General features: G+C 46.3%; 1 protein-coding gene across 6 annotated transcripts in view; it reads left to right on the top strand.

Annotated features, from left to right (window-relative positions):
• Positions 1-17,807, top strand: part of PITPNM2 (phosphatidylinositol transfer protein membrane associated 2) — a 206,628-nt gene that overhangs the window by 138,309 nt on the left and 50,512 nt on the right. For 5 of the 6 annotated variants that reach the window (XM_072600628.1, XM_072600624.1, XM_072600625.1 and 2 more), the window contains exons 3-6: positions 3,856-4,070; positions 5,510-5,631; positions 10,408-10,641; positions 17,262-17,573. In XM_072600628.1, coding sequence (XP_072456729.1) covers positions 3,856-4,070; positions 5,510-5,631; positions 10,408-10,641; positions 17,262-17,573 — 883 coding nt within the window. The remainder of the gene's footprint in view (positions 1-3,855; positions 4,071-5,509; positions 5,632-10,407; positions 10,642-17,261; positions 17,574-17,807) is intronic. The other variant, XM_072600627.1, reaches the window with a different exon arrangement.

Genomic DNA, 17,807 nt, shown 5'->3' with positions numbered 1-17,807 from the left:
TGCTGCCCCTGCCTCTCAAACATCTTGGATATCCTGTAGGCATCTTGACTAAATATATCCAAAACAGAGCTCATTTCCTTCCCTCCCTTCTTCCAGACTTTCCTTTGACCATTAAGGGCATGACCCCTCTCTCAGGCACCCAGAGTCACAACTTGGCTGTCCTCCTTTACTCCTCACCCTCCCTCATCTCACACACACACACACACACACACACACACACACACACACACACACAGTCCTAATAACAGCTAACATTTGCATAATGCTTACTGTTTGCCAGGCACTGTGCTCAGCACTTTATTATTTCATGCTGTCCTTACAACAAACCTGGGAGGTAGGTGCTGTTATCCTCATTTTACAGATGAAGAAACTGAGGCAGGAAGATGAAGTGACTTGCCCAGGGTCACACAGCTAGTAAGTGTCTGAGGCTGGATTTGAAATTCAGGTCTTCCTGACTCCAGGTCCGGCGTTCTAGCAGGTGATACATAAATGTTGTTACATAAATTTATATAAAATATATTATGTATATGACATAAAAGCTATTACCATTGTTTTCACCATTATTACTACACCACTGGTCCTTTGGTCTGACCCATACTTCAGTGGAGTTTCCATGATAGCACAGCGAATGAGTGAGACCCCCTAAGGCAGGGAAGCCCACCCACCCCTTTTGGGTGGCTTGGATTGAGAATTTTTCAACATCTAGCCTTAATTGAACTCCATGCACTTCTTTCACCCTGCCACCCCCCATTGCTCCTCCATCTTCCCTCTGGGGCCAGACAGGACAGGTTTTATCCCCTCTCCATATGATAGCCCTACAAAGAATTGAATGACCTCGCCTTCTATCAGCACTGTGTCTGGCACAGAGGAAGCTAGTCAGTCTGTCAGTTAATAGGCATTTATTAAACACCAACTGTGTACCATTCTAGGTGCTAATTGCTGGCCATACAAAGAAAGGCAAAGAGACACTTTTTGGGGGGGAGAGCACTTGAGATGTGCTCCGATGCCTTGCCCCTGGAGTCCTCTTCTCGATCCTCTGCTTTCTCAGTTTCCTCCATGGCTCTTCATATGACAAAAGAAAAGACCTAACTTATCAAGTGCCTTCTTAACTTGTACACTGAGAGCTGAACAGGGCTCTCCAGATGAGGTCTGACAGGGGCAATGGTACAGTGGGACTCATATCTCCTTATTCCTGGAAGCTGGACCCTTATTGTGACCTGAAAGCCTATATCAAGCTGCTGACTTATAGACCTTGTGGGCCACTTAAGACCCCCAGATCTTCTTCAGAATAATAAGAGTTGAGTGAGATGATCTCTTGCTAGATTTAAGGAGTTGTATAATTTCCAAACTTCTGGAGGTGGAAATGCTGGGCCATGTTCTTTGTAAGCTCTCTGGAGGACACTAAAGGGTTCTCTCTGGATAGGTGCTAAACTGGAAATCCCAAAGACCTGGGTGTGAAGTGCATTTCAGGGCTTACTGGAGGTGGGCATATCCTTACCCTCTCTGAGTCTCTCTTTATTGGGCTGCTAGGTGGTGCAGTGGATAGAGCACCAGTGCAGAAGTCAGGAGGACCTGAGTTCAAATCTCACCTCAGACACTCACTAGCTGTGTGACCTTGGGAAAGTCACTTAACCCCAATTGCCTCATCCTGGGTCATCGCCAGTCATCCTGATGAATATCAGGTCACTGGATTCAGATGGCTGTGGAGGAGAAGGAAGGCTGGTGACCTGCACAGCCCTTCCTCACTCCCTCACTCAAAACAAAGTCAAGTGCAAGTCATGTCATTATTTCTCTGATGGCATGGTCTTCTTTGTCAATGAAGGACAAACACACACACCTGTAAAACAGGGTTGCCCTACCAACGTTACAGGGTTGTTTTGTCCGAGGTCCATACATGATAATGTATGTAGAAAGCACTTTGCAGACTTTAAGGTGCTGTATAAGCTGTTATTATCATCATCTCATTTTTCTCATCTTTCTGATCAATCAAACTGCAGACTTTTTGTTAAGCACCTACTATGTGCCAGTGGGGCAGCTAGGTCATGCCATAATGCACAGTGCTCCGGGCTTAGAATCAGGAAGACCTGAGTTCAAAATAAGACCTCAGACACTTACTAGCTGAGTGACCCTGGGCAAGTTACTTCACTCTCCCTCAGTTTCCTCATCTGTAAAATGAGATGGAGAAGGAAATGGCAAAGTACTCCAGTATCTGTGCCAAGAAAACCCCATATAGGGTCACGTAAAGTTAGACAACTGAACTACAACCACATGTACCAGGAAGAACTTAATGGGATTTAGAAAGGGGCATTCTCGGGACAAGTCTCTAGTCACTTTGTCCTTTTTGTTTGGTTTCTATGGACTGTTGCATAGGTAGATCAGTTAGGTGCTTTTTGTCTTATCCCCCGCAGGCCTGAGCTGCCTCATCATTCATGTTTTTAAGGGTGCCCTTAATGCTCCCACCAGGCATCTTGCTCCTTCCCCTTTAACTCTGCTGTGTTCTTGTCCCCCTGAAGGCTCCCTGTCCATCATCTTGACTTGCTGGGAATAACTTCCCCTCTCCAGCGCTTTGAAAGTGGCAGGGCACTTGGTAGCCTTTCAGCAGTCCTTCTTAGTGGATGGAGTCCATCCCTCACCCCACTCTTGCCCCAGACAAGGCACTCTGGGAAGGGGCTTTGCCTCCACTCTCTGGCATGGACAGTCCCTTTTGTACACATGAGGCCGCCCCAGGATTCATGACCTCCCAAGCTGCTGCTACCATGGCCAATTTCCTGAGGTGTGATCAAGTTACCTGTCCTGCACTCATCTCTGTCATGCAGCAGTTTGTGATATAAATGTTGTGACTTGGCATGATTACTGGGTACCCCAGTGCAGAGCAGCAGTCACTCATCCCAAGAGGTGGCAACGTTCAGTACTGGCAAGGGGGAAGGTGGCACTCAGTCCACAGACGCTGAAGGCAAATTAAACAGAAAGGAAACTAACTCTTATTTACGTTCACAGCACTGGCACAGGGTAGGCACTTAATCAATGCTTGTTGGCTTTCTTTGACTGTGGAAGTCTCAAGTTCTGGATTCAAATCCTGGACCTTCCACTTACACTTTTTTTTGAGGCAGTTAGGATTAAGTGACTTGCCCAGGGTCACTTACAGCTAGTAAGTGTCTAGAGCTGGATTTGAACTCAGGTCCTCCTGTCTCCAGGGCTGGTGCTGTATCCACTGTGCCACCAATCTGCCCCCCCAAATCTGCTCTTTAACCCTGGTCAATTGACTTCATTGCTTCAGGCCTCAGTTTCCTCATCTTAAAATGAGGGGTTGAACTGGGTGGTCTCTAAGATCCCTTTCAGTTCTAAATTTACAATCTGTGACCCTTAGAGGAGTCTCTTGATCCCCCAAGGCTTCAGTTACCCCATGGTTAAATGAGGACTTGGTCCTTGTGGCTTCAAAGGCCCTTCCCAGCTCCAAATCCTGCGATCTGTGCTTGGGGGCTTACCCTTGAGGAGGTCAGTCCCCATAGCCATAGGCGTAATCCCCTTTCCCCCCATGACTCTCTGATGGATCTCCCTGTCCTTTGCCTGATGCCCTCCATAGCCAGGAACTACTCTAATGTGCAGCATCAGGTTTGATGAACACTCCACTTCAGGGCGCCACTCAACTTCCCTGTGTGAGCAGCGCCTGGGAACTCAGGCTTGCTTCTGCCAGGAAACAGTGGCCACTTACAGGCCTCTTGAGGCCTGCCAAGTGCTTCCTGGTCCCCAGGAGCCCCTTGACTCCCGCCTGCCTGCTTGCCTGCTTGGCAGAGAGAAGGAGCTGGGCTCTGGGAATGAGTCACACACTAACATGTACCTGTTGTGTCTTTGCAGAAAAAGAGCCGAGAGGAGACATGTGGCGAAGGCAGCGGGGTGGAGATCCTGGAGAACCGGCCATACACCGACGGGCCGGGGGGTGCTGGCCAGTACACACACAAGGTGTACCATATTGGCATGCACATCCCCAGCTGGTTCCGCTCTATCCTGCCCAAGGCAGCCTTGCGGGTGGAAGAGGAATCCTGGAATGCTTACCCCTACACCAGGACGAGGTGCGTGCACATGAGGCTAGAGGGCAGAGGTCACCCTTCACTCCCACCGTCTATATACACATTAGTAATGCAGCCTCTCATTTGTCAAGCCAGTGACTGCTACCATTTTGCAGAAATATCTACCACCCCCAAAATAGTCTGTGAACTCCACCAGTATCAATCAACTAGCATTTCTTAATCACCTACAATGCCAAGCATGCAAAATGAGATCATGGGATATGGGAAAGAGATTCCTATATAGAGGCAGGGGAATGTTTGAATTGACTTTCTAACCTTGGATGGCAACGATTCAACTGGCCCAGGTATAATCAGTCATAGAATTTTAGATTCTGAAGGGCAGCTAGGTGGTTAGAACACCCTGGAATCAGGAGGACCTGAGTTCCAATCTGACTTCAGATACTTGCTAGCTATGTGACCCTGGGCAAGTCACTTAACCCTGATTGCCTCCAAAAAAAATCCTGAAGATCCTGAAGAGCCCTTAGCACAGAGAATGTCAGAGCTGAGAGGAGCCTTGGAGCACAGCATATGGGAACTGGGTGGTACATTGGAACCCCAGAATGTCAGAACTGGGAAGGCTCTTAGAGCACAGAGTGTGGAAGCAGAGGGGAACATTTTGCTCCTTCCTCAACCCCTGACTCACTCATGAAGGCAGGAAAGTTCCTGAGGGCAGAGTGTCCTGTGCCCCCAGTTTTCCACCTTATCCCTTAGGGATTTTGTGTTTAAGACACTGGTGCCACTGGTGCCCCTGAATGACCTACCAGTGACTGGGACCCAGAGAGTTACTAAGAAATCCCGTGTCTGTTCAGGTCTATGAACAGCCAACTCTCCACCACAGAGAGAATGTGTTTGTGCCAAGTGCTTTACAATGCTAGATCATCATCATCATTCTTATTATTATTTGTTGACAGGTTCTAACGTTCTCTTGCATCCCTGGATCTATAATCCATTGACCTCCTTGCTCCTGGCACCTCACGGCAGTGGGAATCTCTTCCCTCCATCCCCTCCTAGGCTCCAATACTTGATTAACTCTGCTACCACACCTTGCCTACACAGTTGCATTTGTAGATAGCCCAAGTAAACTGGAGGTCAGTAGGACCCTAAGGAAGAGGCAGGGGTTTGCTTCAGAGAAGCCTCTCCTCAGGACCAGGGTCCAACCCATCCTCTGCCAGCCCTACTGTTCATGCTGACCTTGTGTCTACAAGAGGAGAGTCAAAGAAGAGAAGGCCCATTGCTAGATTTTAGCTCTATGTTCTGTGCCCCTAGGAGCTGAGGCTCCCTTTGATCCAAAGGGCTGCTCTGCAGAAGCCCCCTCTTCCCCGGCACTCTGACCTGTGTTGTGGGCCACAGTTCTTCCTCCAGAGAGCCAGGAGCCATCCCTGCTGATTCTGAGCCTTCACACCAGGAGACTTACTCCTGCTGTTGTCTTCTCCTCCTCACAGGTACACGTGCCCTTTTGTGGAGAAATTCTCCATTGACATTGAAACTTTTTATAAATCCGACGCAGGAGACAGTGCCAACGTGTTCAACCTCTCTCCTGTGGAAAAGAGACAGACCACACTGGGTAACTATTTCCTGCCGGGTCCTGAGCACCCTCCCCAACCCACCCACTCCCCCTGACACAAGCAGCCAAAGAGGTCTGAGGAGGGAAGGGGACTCCAGGCTGCAGGCCAGGGGTCTCTCTCCAGCTAAATACATTCCTGATGCTACAAAACTCTTCTTAATTGAAAGAAGTTTTTTAGTTGACTTTTAGCCAGTAGTAGTAGAAGTAATAGTAGTAGTAGTAGTAGTAGTAGTAGTAGTAATAACTCCCATTTATAGCTTAAATGCTTTAAGATTTATACATAGTGGTTTCCATAAATCATCCTGATGTTCACAACTTTGTGAGGCAGATAATATTATTAGCCCTGTTTATAGATGAGAAAACTGAAGCCAGAGGGATGATGTGATTTGCCCAGGGTCACACAGTTAGCTAGTATCTGAAGGCACAATTTGAACTCAGACCTTCATGACTGTTGAGAGCAGTAGGAATGGAAGGAGTTAACTTGGGCTTCAGAAACTACCTCTGATGCTTACTCCCTACATAACCTGAGTTAGCCCACCTTCCTGGGCCTTAGTTTCTTGAACTGCAAAATGAGAGGGTTGGTCTATATGCCTTCTGAGGTCCCTCCCAAGTCAAAGTCCCTGATAGCATGATCAAAAAGTCCCTTTACTTCTCTGGGCCTCAGTTTCCTCATCTCTAAGATGAAAGAGTACATATGGCTAGATGGTCTCTGAGGTTCCTCCCAGGCTTAAATCTTGGATCCCAGAATTGCCATGAAGTGGGACTTGGCTGCGAGATGAGCTAATGCCAGCTTGGGCTGGATGGATGGAGTTGCCTTGGAGAAACAAGGGGAGTTGACAATCCTACAATGCTCTTTCCAGAGTCCTGTGTTCTAGGCACCGTATGTTCAGTGGGGACATTGATAAACTGTAGGGTCTCTAGAGGATGTTCCCTCTTGAATATTTCCAAAGAGCTGAAGAGGAAAAATTCAGGAAAAGAAAATCTATTCTCTCAATTTGCCATGCCTAGAGAAAGCCTAAACCTAAGCTAGTGGCCTAGAGTTTCACTACCTTTTACCCAGTAACAGCTTTTTACTTTAAGACTAAACAAGGTGTCTTATCACATCACCGAAAGTCCCTTTCCAGAGACATTTGGCAAAGAGGAAGCATGGGATGAAGAAGGAAAAAGGCCCTGGCTTTGGAAAACAGAAGGCCTGGGTTCAGAACTTGGCTTTGTCACTGTGTGGTCTTGGGCAAACCACTTCATCTCCGTGCCTCTCCAAAACTGAGGAGTTGGATCAGACTCTAAATCTGTGCCACCTCATTGATCTCAGTGACTTTCTCCCCTCACCCTGGGCACAGCCTGATGCCCAAAGGAAGCAGGTCTGTGACCAGAGCTCTGGACATCCAGGTTTCTCGGCCAGGCATATTCTAGAAAAGATGTCCCCACCCACCCAAAAGGTTCTCTCAGGCTGGGCAAGGGAAGGGAAGGCTGCAGGTTAGTGTATTAATGATGATAACTGACATCTCTGTAGCCCTTTACAGTTGGCTGAGCATCAGCTCATTTGAACCCCAGCAACATTTTTGTTGTTCAGTCATGTTCAGTCGTGTCTGACTCTCTGTGACCCCACTTTGGGTTTTCTTGGCAAAGATCCTGGAGTGGTCTGCCATTTCCTTCTCCAGCTCATTTTACAGATGAGGAAACTGAGGCAAACAGGGTGAAGTGACTTGCCCGTGGTCATCCAGCTAGTAAGTGTCTGCGGCTGAATTTGAACACAGGTCTTCCTGATTTCAGGTCTGGCACTCTGTCCACTGAGCTGCTTACCTACCCACACAACAACACTGCCAAGTAGCTTTTACAGCTACTATTATCCCGTTGGGTAGATGAGGAAAATGGAGGCTCAGAGCTGTTAATTCACTTACCCAGAGTCATACAGCTAGTCAGTGTCACAGACATTAAGTCAGGAAGCACTGCCCACTGCACCAGCCTGCCCATCTTGACTGGGGTGTTTACCATTTCTCCTCTCCTTCAATAGCATTGTAAACTGGTAAAATTTGTCTTTGATAGTCTTCCTGCCCTAACTCCCAAATTCCTGCCCTATATTCCATTCTGGTGGGATGGCTCTATGGCCTTGAGGGATCTAACCCAACTGCACCCAGAAAATATGGGTGTCTATCTGGCCAAAGGGGTCCTTTCCTAACTCCCTATATTTGCTGAGTGTCTACTACAAAGAGTCAAGGAAACTGACAAGGGAGGAAACCCCCTCTACCCGCATAAGTAGTTATAATGAGAAGAGCCAGCCATGGCTTTTCCACCTTATCATTCTGGATTCTTTTGCTCTGCATTTTCTTTGGAACGTGGCTAATATGGAAATGTTCTGCATGACTGCACGGGTATAATCTAAATCAAATGGCTTGCCTTCTCAAGGAGAGGAGGGAGAGAATTTGGAACTCAAAAATTTTAAAAAGGAATGTTAAAAAATTCTGTGTACATGTGATTGAGGAAAAAATGAAATAAAAATTGAATGTAGAAAAAATAATAGCTAACACTTACTACATGCCAGGCACTGTGTTAAACACGTCACAGTTATTATCTCATCTGATCCTCCCAACAACCTTGAGGAATGCTATTATTATCTCCACTTTACAGAGGAGGAAACTGAGGCAAACAGTGGTGAGTGACTTGCCCAGGGTTACACAGCTAGTAACTATCTGAGGCAGGATTTGAATTCTGGTCTTCCTGACTCCCGCTGCCCCAGAAGGAAACAGCCAGGTGCCTTAAGGAGTTTACATTCTACTGCAGAGAGATTCAGCATAGATGCAGCTAAGTACGTATAAAGCAAGAGTGTAACTTGTAGATGGGAAGGAAGACAATAAGTGAATATGGAAGGATTTGAATCCGGGTCTCCCTGAGTCCCACCGAGAACTCTCATCTGCTATTCTGTGCTATCTGTCACTATACTAGCCCATTGCTGAGTGGCCCCTGACCACACTTTGAAGGGAATTAGGGATTCAGAAGGTCCCATTTTTGCCATTTTAAAGATGGCTAAAGGGCATCACAACAGCCCTGTGTGGTAAATGCTATTTAACCCCATTTCATAGATGAGGAAACTGAGGCTTATAGAGTTGAGTGACTTGGCCAGATTTGAGGTGGGATTTGAGCCTAGGTCTCCTCAAGTCCAAGTCCAGGCTTTTGTCTACTTTGTCCAACTTGGAACAAGTGCTTTCCATGCATTAGGGCACCACCTGGACAAGGGCATGGAGGTGGGAGATGAGGAATATTTTGAAGACCATTTTTCTTAAATATTTGTGATCGTCCTCTACATTCTCAACTTTTGACTTGTACAGGAAGAACACCTATAATGGAAAGAGTCCTAACTAGACTAGACTAAAAGTCAGAAGTCCTGGGTTCAAGGTCTGGATGGGCCACTAATGAACTTCATGGCTCATCTGCTCTCTGAGCCATATCTACCTCTCCATAAAATAACAGGTTGGACTGGATGATCACTGAGGTTCCTTCCACCAGGCTCGAGGGCCTCCTGGCAGAAATACAATGCCCAGCCCTCTTCTTGGCCTTTAAGAGTGGTAGGATGGGCCTGCCTCCACCCCTGCTGGAAAGGATGGCTCCGTGGAGTCTCCGGGTGACGCCCTGGCCAACATGCCTGGGATTCTTCCGGTGACATTTCTCTGTAAGAGCCAGCCTTCCTCTATTCACACTGCATCAGGGGCAGTTTGTTTCTCTGCAGAGAGATTCCCCATCCACCCCCTCTGCAGGCTTTGGGGAGTGGGGGTGGGTGGGTGAGTGTTCAGAGGTTCTGAACCATGCCAGGAGATAGCAAGAAAGGAGAGGCCAGAAACTCTCCCAAGAAGTGGGGAAGATCCCTCTTGGCTGAAGGCCCCCCCCCCCACATTCTGGGAACCTCTGGAAATGTCTGGTTTAAAAGCAGCGAGACCCAAGGAGGAAGAGCACAGAGATACTGAGTTGGAGAATTAGGAGGTGACAGGGCTTTGAGATTGTTGTCTTAGCAAGTGCTGAGATGGTTTTTCAGAGGACTCCTGAAAAGGAGTGGGATCAGAAGAGAAGTGGGAGCTTCTTATTCATGGAATGAGAGGCTTGGACGAGATGGACTTCTGATATCCCTCTCAGCTGCAGACTTGTTCAGCTTGGTGAAAAGTATGGAAGGATAGCACCTGGCACCTCACCTTGCAAGTGCCTCAGCATTGCATGTTATCCACCTGTCTGAAGAGGGGCACTCCTGACTATGCCAGCAGCTCATCTGATGTGACCTAACTTCCCTGGGCCTCAGTTTTCTCATCTGCAAATTGAGAGGATTTGCTTAGGCTCAGAAACCTGTCAGAGGCCAAATTTCAACCTGGGTCTTCTGACTCCATCCCCTAGCTGTTGGGAAAACTACAAGACATTCCATTATCTAGTTAGGAAACTAGACGTCTCCCCCTTCCCTCTTTTTGCTTTCTCAAATTCAAGAACATGTTGGCAACTTAAAAAATCCTGCAGAACTTGGATTTGGGGGAGTGGATTTGGGTGAGAGTGAGAGATGGATAGAGTTTGGATCATAGCTTGGGCATTGGATTGTAGTCCGTAAGACCTTAATTCAAATCCTGCCTCAGACATTTTCAGAGCTGTGACCCTGGGCAAGTCACTTAACCCTGTTTGTCTCAGTTTCCTCATCCATCACATTAAGGGGGTTAGCCATCAGGTCTCCAGTGTTCCTTCAAGCTCTGGATCTTGTGTTGTGACCTTCTGTTAGAAAAAGTGACTCTCACGTTCTCCCCTCAGATCCCATCGACATTGTCAAAGACCCCATCCCTCCCAATGAGTACAAGTTGGAGGAGGACCCTCGGCTGTTTCGGTCAGTCAAGACGAAGAGGGGCCCACTATCCGAGGACTGGATCGAGGAGTGCCTCCACCACCCTAGCCACTTGCCCATCATGTGCGCATACAAGCTGTGTAAGGTGGAGTTTCGATACTGGGGCATGCAGTCCAAGATCGAGAGGTTCATTCATGATGTTGGTGAGTGGTCCTAGACCAGTCTTTCTGGAAAGGGCCCATAAGGGATGGGGTCGGCACACCTCACCCAACCTTAGAGTGCATTATACTTGATTTATGCCAAGGGGCATATTGAGGACCACTGGGTGGATGTTACAGGGATTGAGACAGATCTCAGTCCAAAGTGAACAATGACTTCTGACCACAGAGCTATCCCACAGTAGACCAGGTGGCCTCCAGGGAGGTCAGGAGCCCCATGTTTGCAGATGCTCAGCAGTTTCATAAAGTGGGGTTCAAATCCTCTATCTACAGTGCAGTAGGTGTGTGATCAGGTCTGCAGAGCACTTGGCCAATTTTGAAACTATGCATAAATGATCATCATTAGCTCTTAGTATTATGAATCGGTAATTATCGTTATGCACATTAAGATGCATAGACGAGGCTCCTCAGAACAATTCAGTTATAGAGATTATTTCCCTTGCTGTTCAGTGGTTTCAGCTGTGTCTGACTCTCTCTGTGACCTCGTTTGAGATATACAAGCCTTGAGTAACAAGTTCTGAAAATTAGATTAAGGATTTTACATATTAATTTGCATTGATAATTGTAAAGAAAGTAAAATTATTTTCTTATTTGTCAGCTCATTTTACAGATGAGGAAACTGAGGCAAACAGGGTTAAGTGACTTGCACAGGATTACACTGTTGGTGTAATCTGGGGTCAGATTGGAATTCAGAAAGTTTCCTAGAGCATTTCTGTAATATGGATTATTTCTCTTACTAGACTATAATCTCCTTGAAGGCAGGAAATGTATCTTATTTATCTTCGTACCTCCCAGAGGCTAGCAGAATGAATACACTACACACGGTTACTTCATCAATTAAAACAACGATAACTTATCATTGATTTATTTATCTTTGGCATTCTTTTCTTTTTAAATTTTGAGCTCCAAATTCTCTCCCTCCCTCCCAACTCCTCCCATACCTACTGAGAAGATATCAGCTACATATGTGAAATCATACAAAACATATTTCCATGTTAGCCATTTTTTTAAAAAAGCAAGAAAAATAAAGTGAGAAAATTATACTCCATTTGCACTGAGAGTTCATCCGGTTCTCTCTCTGAAGATGAATTGCACTTTTTTATCATTAGTTCTTTGGAATTGTCTTGACTCACCGTATTGATTAGAGTAGCCAAATCTTTCACAGTTGATCAGCCTTACAGCATTGCTATCACTGTGCACAATGACCTCCCAATTCCTTGCCTTGGTTCATATAGGTCTTCCGTGTTTTTTGCTGACATCACTTCCCCAGGCATTTCTTACAGGACCGTAGTATTCCTTCACAATCATTCATCACACCTTCTTCAGCCATTCCTGAAATGATGAGCATCTTCTTAATTTCCAATTCTTTGCCACCACAAAGATTGCTGCTATAAATATTTTTGTACATATAGGTCCTTTCCTTTCTCTTTGATTGCTTTGGTGTAGAAACCTAATAGCGCAGTATCGCTTGGTCAGATTTTTGATAGCCCTTTGAGCATAGTTCCAAATTGTTCTCCAGAATGGTTGGACCAGTTCACAACTGTACCAACAGTATGTCAGTGTACCTATTTTCTCACATCCCCACCAGCATTTGTCATTTCTGATATGTGCTTCCAAGGTGGTGGAAGAGATGGGCCACTGTGCTCTGGTCTGTGCTCTGGTCTTTACCCAGGAAGGGCCCCTGCTTCTCTGCAATCACAAGCACTAGTGTTTCTCTCTGCCTTGGAATGGCAATCCAGAATTGCCATGAGTAGTAGAGTTGATGGTCAGTACCAGTTGTACCCAGTGCCAGCAAAGGGCCCCCATTAGCTCTGTCTGGCCAGTCGTCTGGCCTCCTTACCATCTATAGGCTGAGAGTTCCCAAAGCTGCCACCACTGTTGCTGTTATGGCCACCTCCAAGGCCCACAGCTGGCGCTGGCCCTGGCCCCCACACCAGTGTCGCAGATGTCTCCTGCCAACATCCTACATTTCCTTAGGCTAGATGGATGTCTCACTCTGGCCTTTTGTTGGCTCTACTGATCCAAAAAATTGATTTGAGATGTTATGTAAACCCATTTGGAGGGGAATGTTGAGAAAGTTCAGCTGGGTTGCTGCTTCTAGTCTGCCATCTTGACTCCATTTATTTCATCGATTTTTGATGGATGAATGAATGTTGCAGATGAATGAATCATTGCACTGGAGCTTAGACTAGGTGCTCTGTGAGGTCACTTCTTGCCCTAAGATTCTTTGACCCCATATTTGTTACTGATGAAAAGCCTCACTCTGGGGGTCAAAAAAATCTAATTTGTAAGTGTGAGATTTGAGGGAGGAGAGATAGAGAACTGAGGGCAACAATGTGCAAACTGAAGCCTATTTTCTTCTCTCTCTCTCTCTCTCTCTCTCTCTCTTTCTTTGGAATACAGCTAATGCAGAATTTGTTTTATATGATTATACGTATTTGTAATGAGTTTTCTTTTTTATTACCTTCTCAATGAGTAGAGAAGTGGGGGAAGAATTTGGGAGGGAAAATAAAATTGAATCTAATGAGGATGAAGGCATTACTGGGCAGCAGTTCATCTGAAGAAGATCTGAGGGTTTCAGACCCCAAGCTCTGCTAAATCTGCTGAATCAGCAATAAGAGGTAGCAGCCAAGATGGCTAATGCCATCCTGCACTGCATTATGAGCAAGATGACAAGCCAGAGTGTTCTGTTCTGTTAAAAGGGCTGCATTTTAGGAAGGACTTGAATAAATTGAGCATGGCCAGGGGAGCACAGGCAGCATGACGAAGGGCCTGGAGATGCCAGGAGGGTTGTTTGACAGAACTGGGAGTGTTTAACCTAGAGCAGAGACCATTTAGAGGCAACATTACAAGAAATGTTTGATGGGTGGCCTTGTAGAGGAGAGAGTCGTCTTGTTCTCTGAGGTCCAAGAGCAGTGAAAAGGGCAAACCTCATGGAAGCTGTCCAAAAGCCAGTGGATCCATTGGAGGGGAGACTGAGGAAGGCATGATCCTGTCAATCAGTCAGTCAACAAGCCTTCCCTGAGTGCCGACTCTGTGCCAGGTACTGGGGCAAAGCAGCCTGGGGGTGGGGTACACAGGCTTCAAAGTTGAGCTTCTGTGGGGATGGTTCTTTATCTTTGGATTGATCATTGAAGGCATTTCTAATCTGGCTGATTGAAGCCAATGGGGTCTAATGAGGCTGGTGGGTGAGGATGGTGCCCTTGGAGAAAACAAATCACGAATGGTTCCTTGCAGGTCTAAACTGAACGGTGATTAGAGGGCATATATTGTTCAGTCTTCAACCCAAGTCAGGTAGAAGTGGACTCAGTCTTGAGTCCTCCACCCCCAGCCTCCAGGCAAGAATACATGGAGACTCTGTAGGAGACAGCACAGCACAGTGAGAAGAGTGATGCATTTGGATGCTGAGGACCTGAGTTCACACCCTAGCCCAGCCATACCCTCTCTTTGTGACCTTGGGTAAATCACTTTGACCTCTCTAGGCCTCAGTTTCCTCACCTGTGAAATGAAGGGGTTAGACTAGACTAGACTAGGGCTCTAGAACTGGCATCCTGTGTACTAGGAGATTCCAGGATGATCCCCGTACAGTCGTGCTTGAGGAAGGAGCCTTGCTTCCACAACAGAGTCCTGGGTTCTAGTCTCAGCTCTACCTTTTACTAGCGGTGGGACCATGGGTGATCAAGTCTCTGTCCCCTTTCTCAGCTTCTATTTGTTCATTGGAAATAATAATGAATCACCAGCATTAACGTGATGATTACATGGAATGCCATCCTATTTGATCCTCAAAACCAAAAAGAGAACAACCAGCCCCTTACTTCCTCTTTGTCTCTTATTCTGTAATCAATAAAAATTGAATCTTTGTGCCTGCACGGTGCTAAGTTCTAGGGGTACAAATAGGAAAAAAGAAAGACGATCCCCGTCCTCCGGGAGATTACAGTCAATGAAGGAAAGAAAGCTGAGGTGGCAGGGATGGGGGTGAAGTGGGGAGGTACCCAGCCCAGGGGCAAGGTGAAGAAATAATGAAATCCAAAATGAATGCTGCAGGAGAAGTACAAGAAATGAGTCCTGGTGCTCCTCACTCTTTCCTGGAGGGATGGATTGATTGCTGTCCAGCCTCTGTCCCTTCTGTTCTTGTCCCTTTACATCTCCCTGTTCTTATTCTGTCCTTGGTGAAGATGGAAGGCAGTTGATGTAGATGGCAGGATTTATCTTTCTTTTTCCTATTTTATCCCCAGGGCCTGGGGCACCTCAGAATTAATCCCTGTTCTAGTTCTGGGCCTAAAACCAAGTATGACGGGAAGGCACAAATTGCAGAGAAGTAGATTTTGACCACAAGGCTATGAGGACTAATTTCCTGAGGTTTAGTCATCCAAAAGTTGCAAGGGCTACCATTTGAAGTAGTGAGTTCCCCATCACTGGAGAGCTTCCAGCAGAGGCTGTAAAAGCACTTGCTTGTGAGGTTATGAAGAATGTGCCTGTTCAGCCTGGTAGGTTAGACTTCATGACCTTCTAGGTAGGACTTCTGGGTTGGACTAGGGATCTCGATGGTCCCTTCCAACTTTGAGATGTAGGTATTCTGTCTTCCAAATCAAGTTGGTTTTTAATTACTGGCAAAGTAGTTTTTTTTTTCTCTGAGGGTTTCATTTCTCTCTCTCTCTCTCTCTCTCTCTCTCTCTCTCTCTCTCTCTCTCTCTCTCTCACACACACACACACACACACACACACACACACACACACACACACACACACACACACACACACACACACACACCAGAGCATTTATTTGTCTACATGTTGGTAAATTTCCCCATCCTCAGTCTGACCTTATTAGTCATCTGCTAGTAAGCAGTTCCAACACCCAAGTATTTCTGTCTGCACGAGCTGACTGACCTCAGCTCTGTGGTCTCCTCCATTCCTTTGGTGAGTCAGGCTCCAGGCCTCCAATTATAGGCCTGAGGTGTGAGGTGCCTTGGGTTGCAGGGCTAGTGTGTCTGTTTCTCTCTTGTCTGAGCATGCTGCTGATGAAATGTAAAGGATATTGTTGGAGACAAACCCCTGAGGTTGGGACTCAGGAGACCTCTACTCAAACCTTACTATCTAGCTATGTGACCTTTGGCAAATATGCCTGGAAGAGCATTTTAAAAAGTTAAATGGACAATACAAGTTGGAAGTTATTTTTCATGGGACTGATTAGGAACATTATTTGAAGTCCACAAATATGCAGAGCCTCTTATGGCCCCTTGGGGTACAATGGTGTAATGGTGACCTTGTGATATCACCCAACGGGTCAGGTAGGTCCTCCTAAGCTGGAGTTCCAGGCCCAGCAGTGAATTATGAGTCTGTCATCTAAGGACTAGTCCAAGACTCACAGAGCCAAAAATATAAAGGACGGTGCACGATTCATTCCATCCCATCCAATATGCTAACATTTGTTTATTTTTGTTGCTTAGTCATTTTAGCCTTCATGACCCTATTTGGGATTTTCTTGGCAAAGTGGTTTGCCATTTCCTTCTCCAGCTCATTTAACCGATGAGGAAACTGAGGCAAACAGGGTGAAATGACTTGTCCAGGGGCACCTAGCTAATAAGTATCTGAGTTTGAAGTCAGGTCTTCTTGACTCCAGGCTCAGGTGCTCTATCCACCTAGCAGCTCTGGGGATACAAAGACACAAAATGAAGAGTGCCTGCCTTCAAGGAGTTTGCATTCTTTTGAGAAATCATTATTCTGAATTTGGCACTCAGAATTTTAAAAACAAAGGTTAAAATTGTTTTTATACGTAACTGGGGGAAAAAATACTAAATATGTAATTTTAAAAAATTAATATTATGAACCTTAATATCAAAAAAGGAGCGTTTTCATAAAACAGCAGAAGGCAAAAAGAAGGTTCTGAATGACACCTTGAATTTCGGTTGGATCCTGCTTGTTTTAAGTAACAATAATAATAATTCTGCCTATTACTTCCATTCCTGCTTGTCTATACTTTACTGAAGGGATAAACCATTTAAACAGCTAAGACTGTGCATGATTTTTTTTAATGGGTAAAAATGCATTTATGAAGTACTTGCTGTGTACGAAGCATTGGGGTTACAAATACAAAAGCGAAGATAGACTTTACCTTTCGTTGCTGTCTTTTGTTTTTGTAACCCACTCAGTCGATAAGAATTTATTAGGTACCTATTATGTGCCAGGCACCCTTCCCTCATTCTCTAGCCTTACTCTGTGAGCCATCTGCTGTATCAGACAGTAAAAGGTATGTATTTTATTTTGAGGAGGGATGGAGTACTATAAGAACTTGGAAAATCAAGAAGAGATTCCTGTAGGAGGATTCCTGTAGGAGATTCTTACAGAATCCTATAGGATTCCTGATCCAGGCCTTGTAAGACATCAACAGAATTGTGAGGAATAGACCAGCGTCAAGAATCCTGGGCGTGTTTTCTATTGCTGTCAGAGCACAAACTGGCCCACTGCCTGATTTCTGTTGGTCTGGGGGTGCTCTGCTCATGGGCCAAGTTACAGAAATCAGAGTTGAAAAAGGAGCTGAGGCTTGGGCTTCCCAGCCTGGGCCTAAAGGGCTTGTCACTCACCCAGTCTCTCTCTGGATACAGGTCTTAGGAAGGTGATGGTGAGGGCTCACCGACAGGCCTGGTGTTGGCAGGACGAATGGTACGGGCTGACCATTGAGGATATCCGGGAGCTAGAGAAAGAGGCGCAGCTGATGCTGTCTCGCAAGATGGCCCAGTACATGGACGGCGAAGGGCATGGGCCGCAGGAGCCCCCCAGCGAGGAGAAGGAAGAAGATAATTCCTTGAAGGAAGTCCCAGAGCCCCCCAGCAGCAATGGGGAGGCCCTCAAGGGGAGAGGCCTAACGAAGCAGTGGTCCACATCCTCCAAGTCTTCCAGGTCATCCAAACGAGGAGGTGAGAGAGCCAGGCAGGCATCCCTCCCTACCCAGCCCTCCCATCCAAACCCACCCTCTAAATGCTGGGCATCTAGGGCTCTGGTCACCCTTTTTTATAATGTAATAAACGTGTTCCTGAAAAGCAGTGTATAGATCCAAAAAATTTTTTTAAAGATAGCCCCTGTTGTTAAAATGCACTGGGACACTCACTCATTAAAGGGCCCCCATGAAGGACCCTTTGTAGGGTTAAAAA

This window comes from Notamacropus eugenii, chromosome 4, assembly GCF_028372415.1.
Source record: "Notamacropus eugenii isolate mMacEug1 chromosome 4, mMacEug1.pri_v2, whole genome shotgun sequence".
NCBI lineage: Eukaryota > Metazoa > Chordata > Mammalia > Diprotodontia > Macropodidae > Notamacropus > Notamacropus eugenii.
This window is presented reverse-complemented; position numbering and strand designations above follow the sequence as displayed.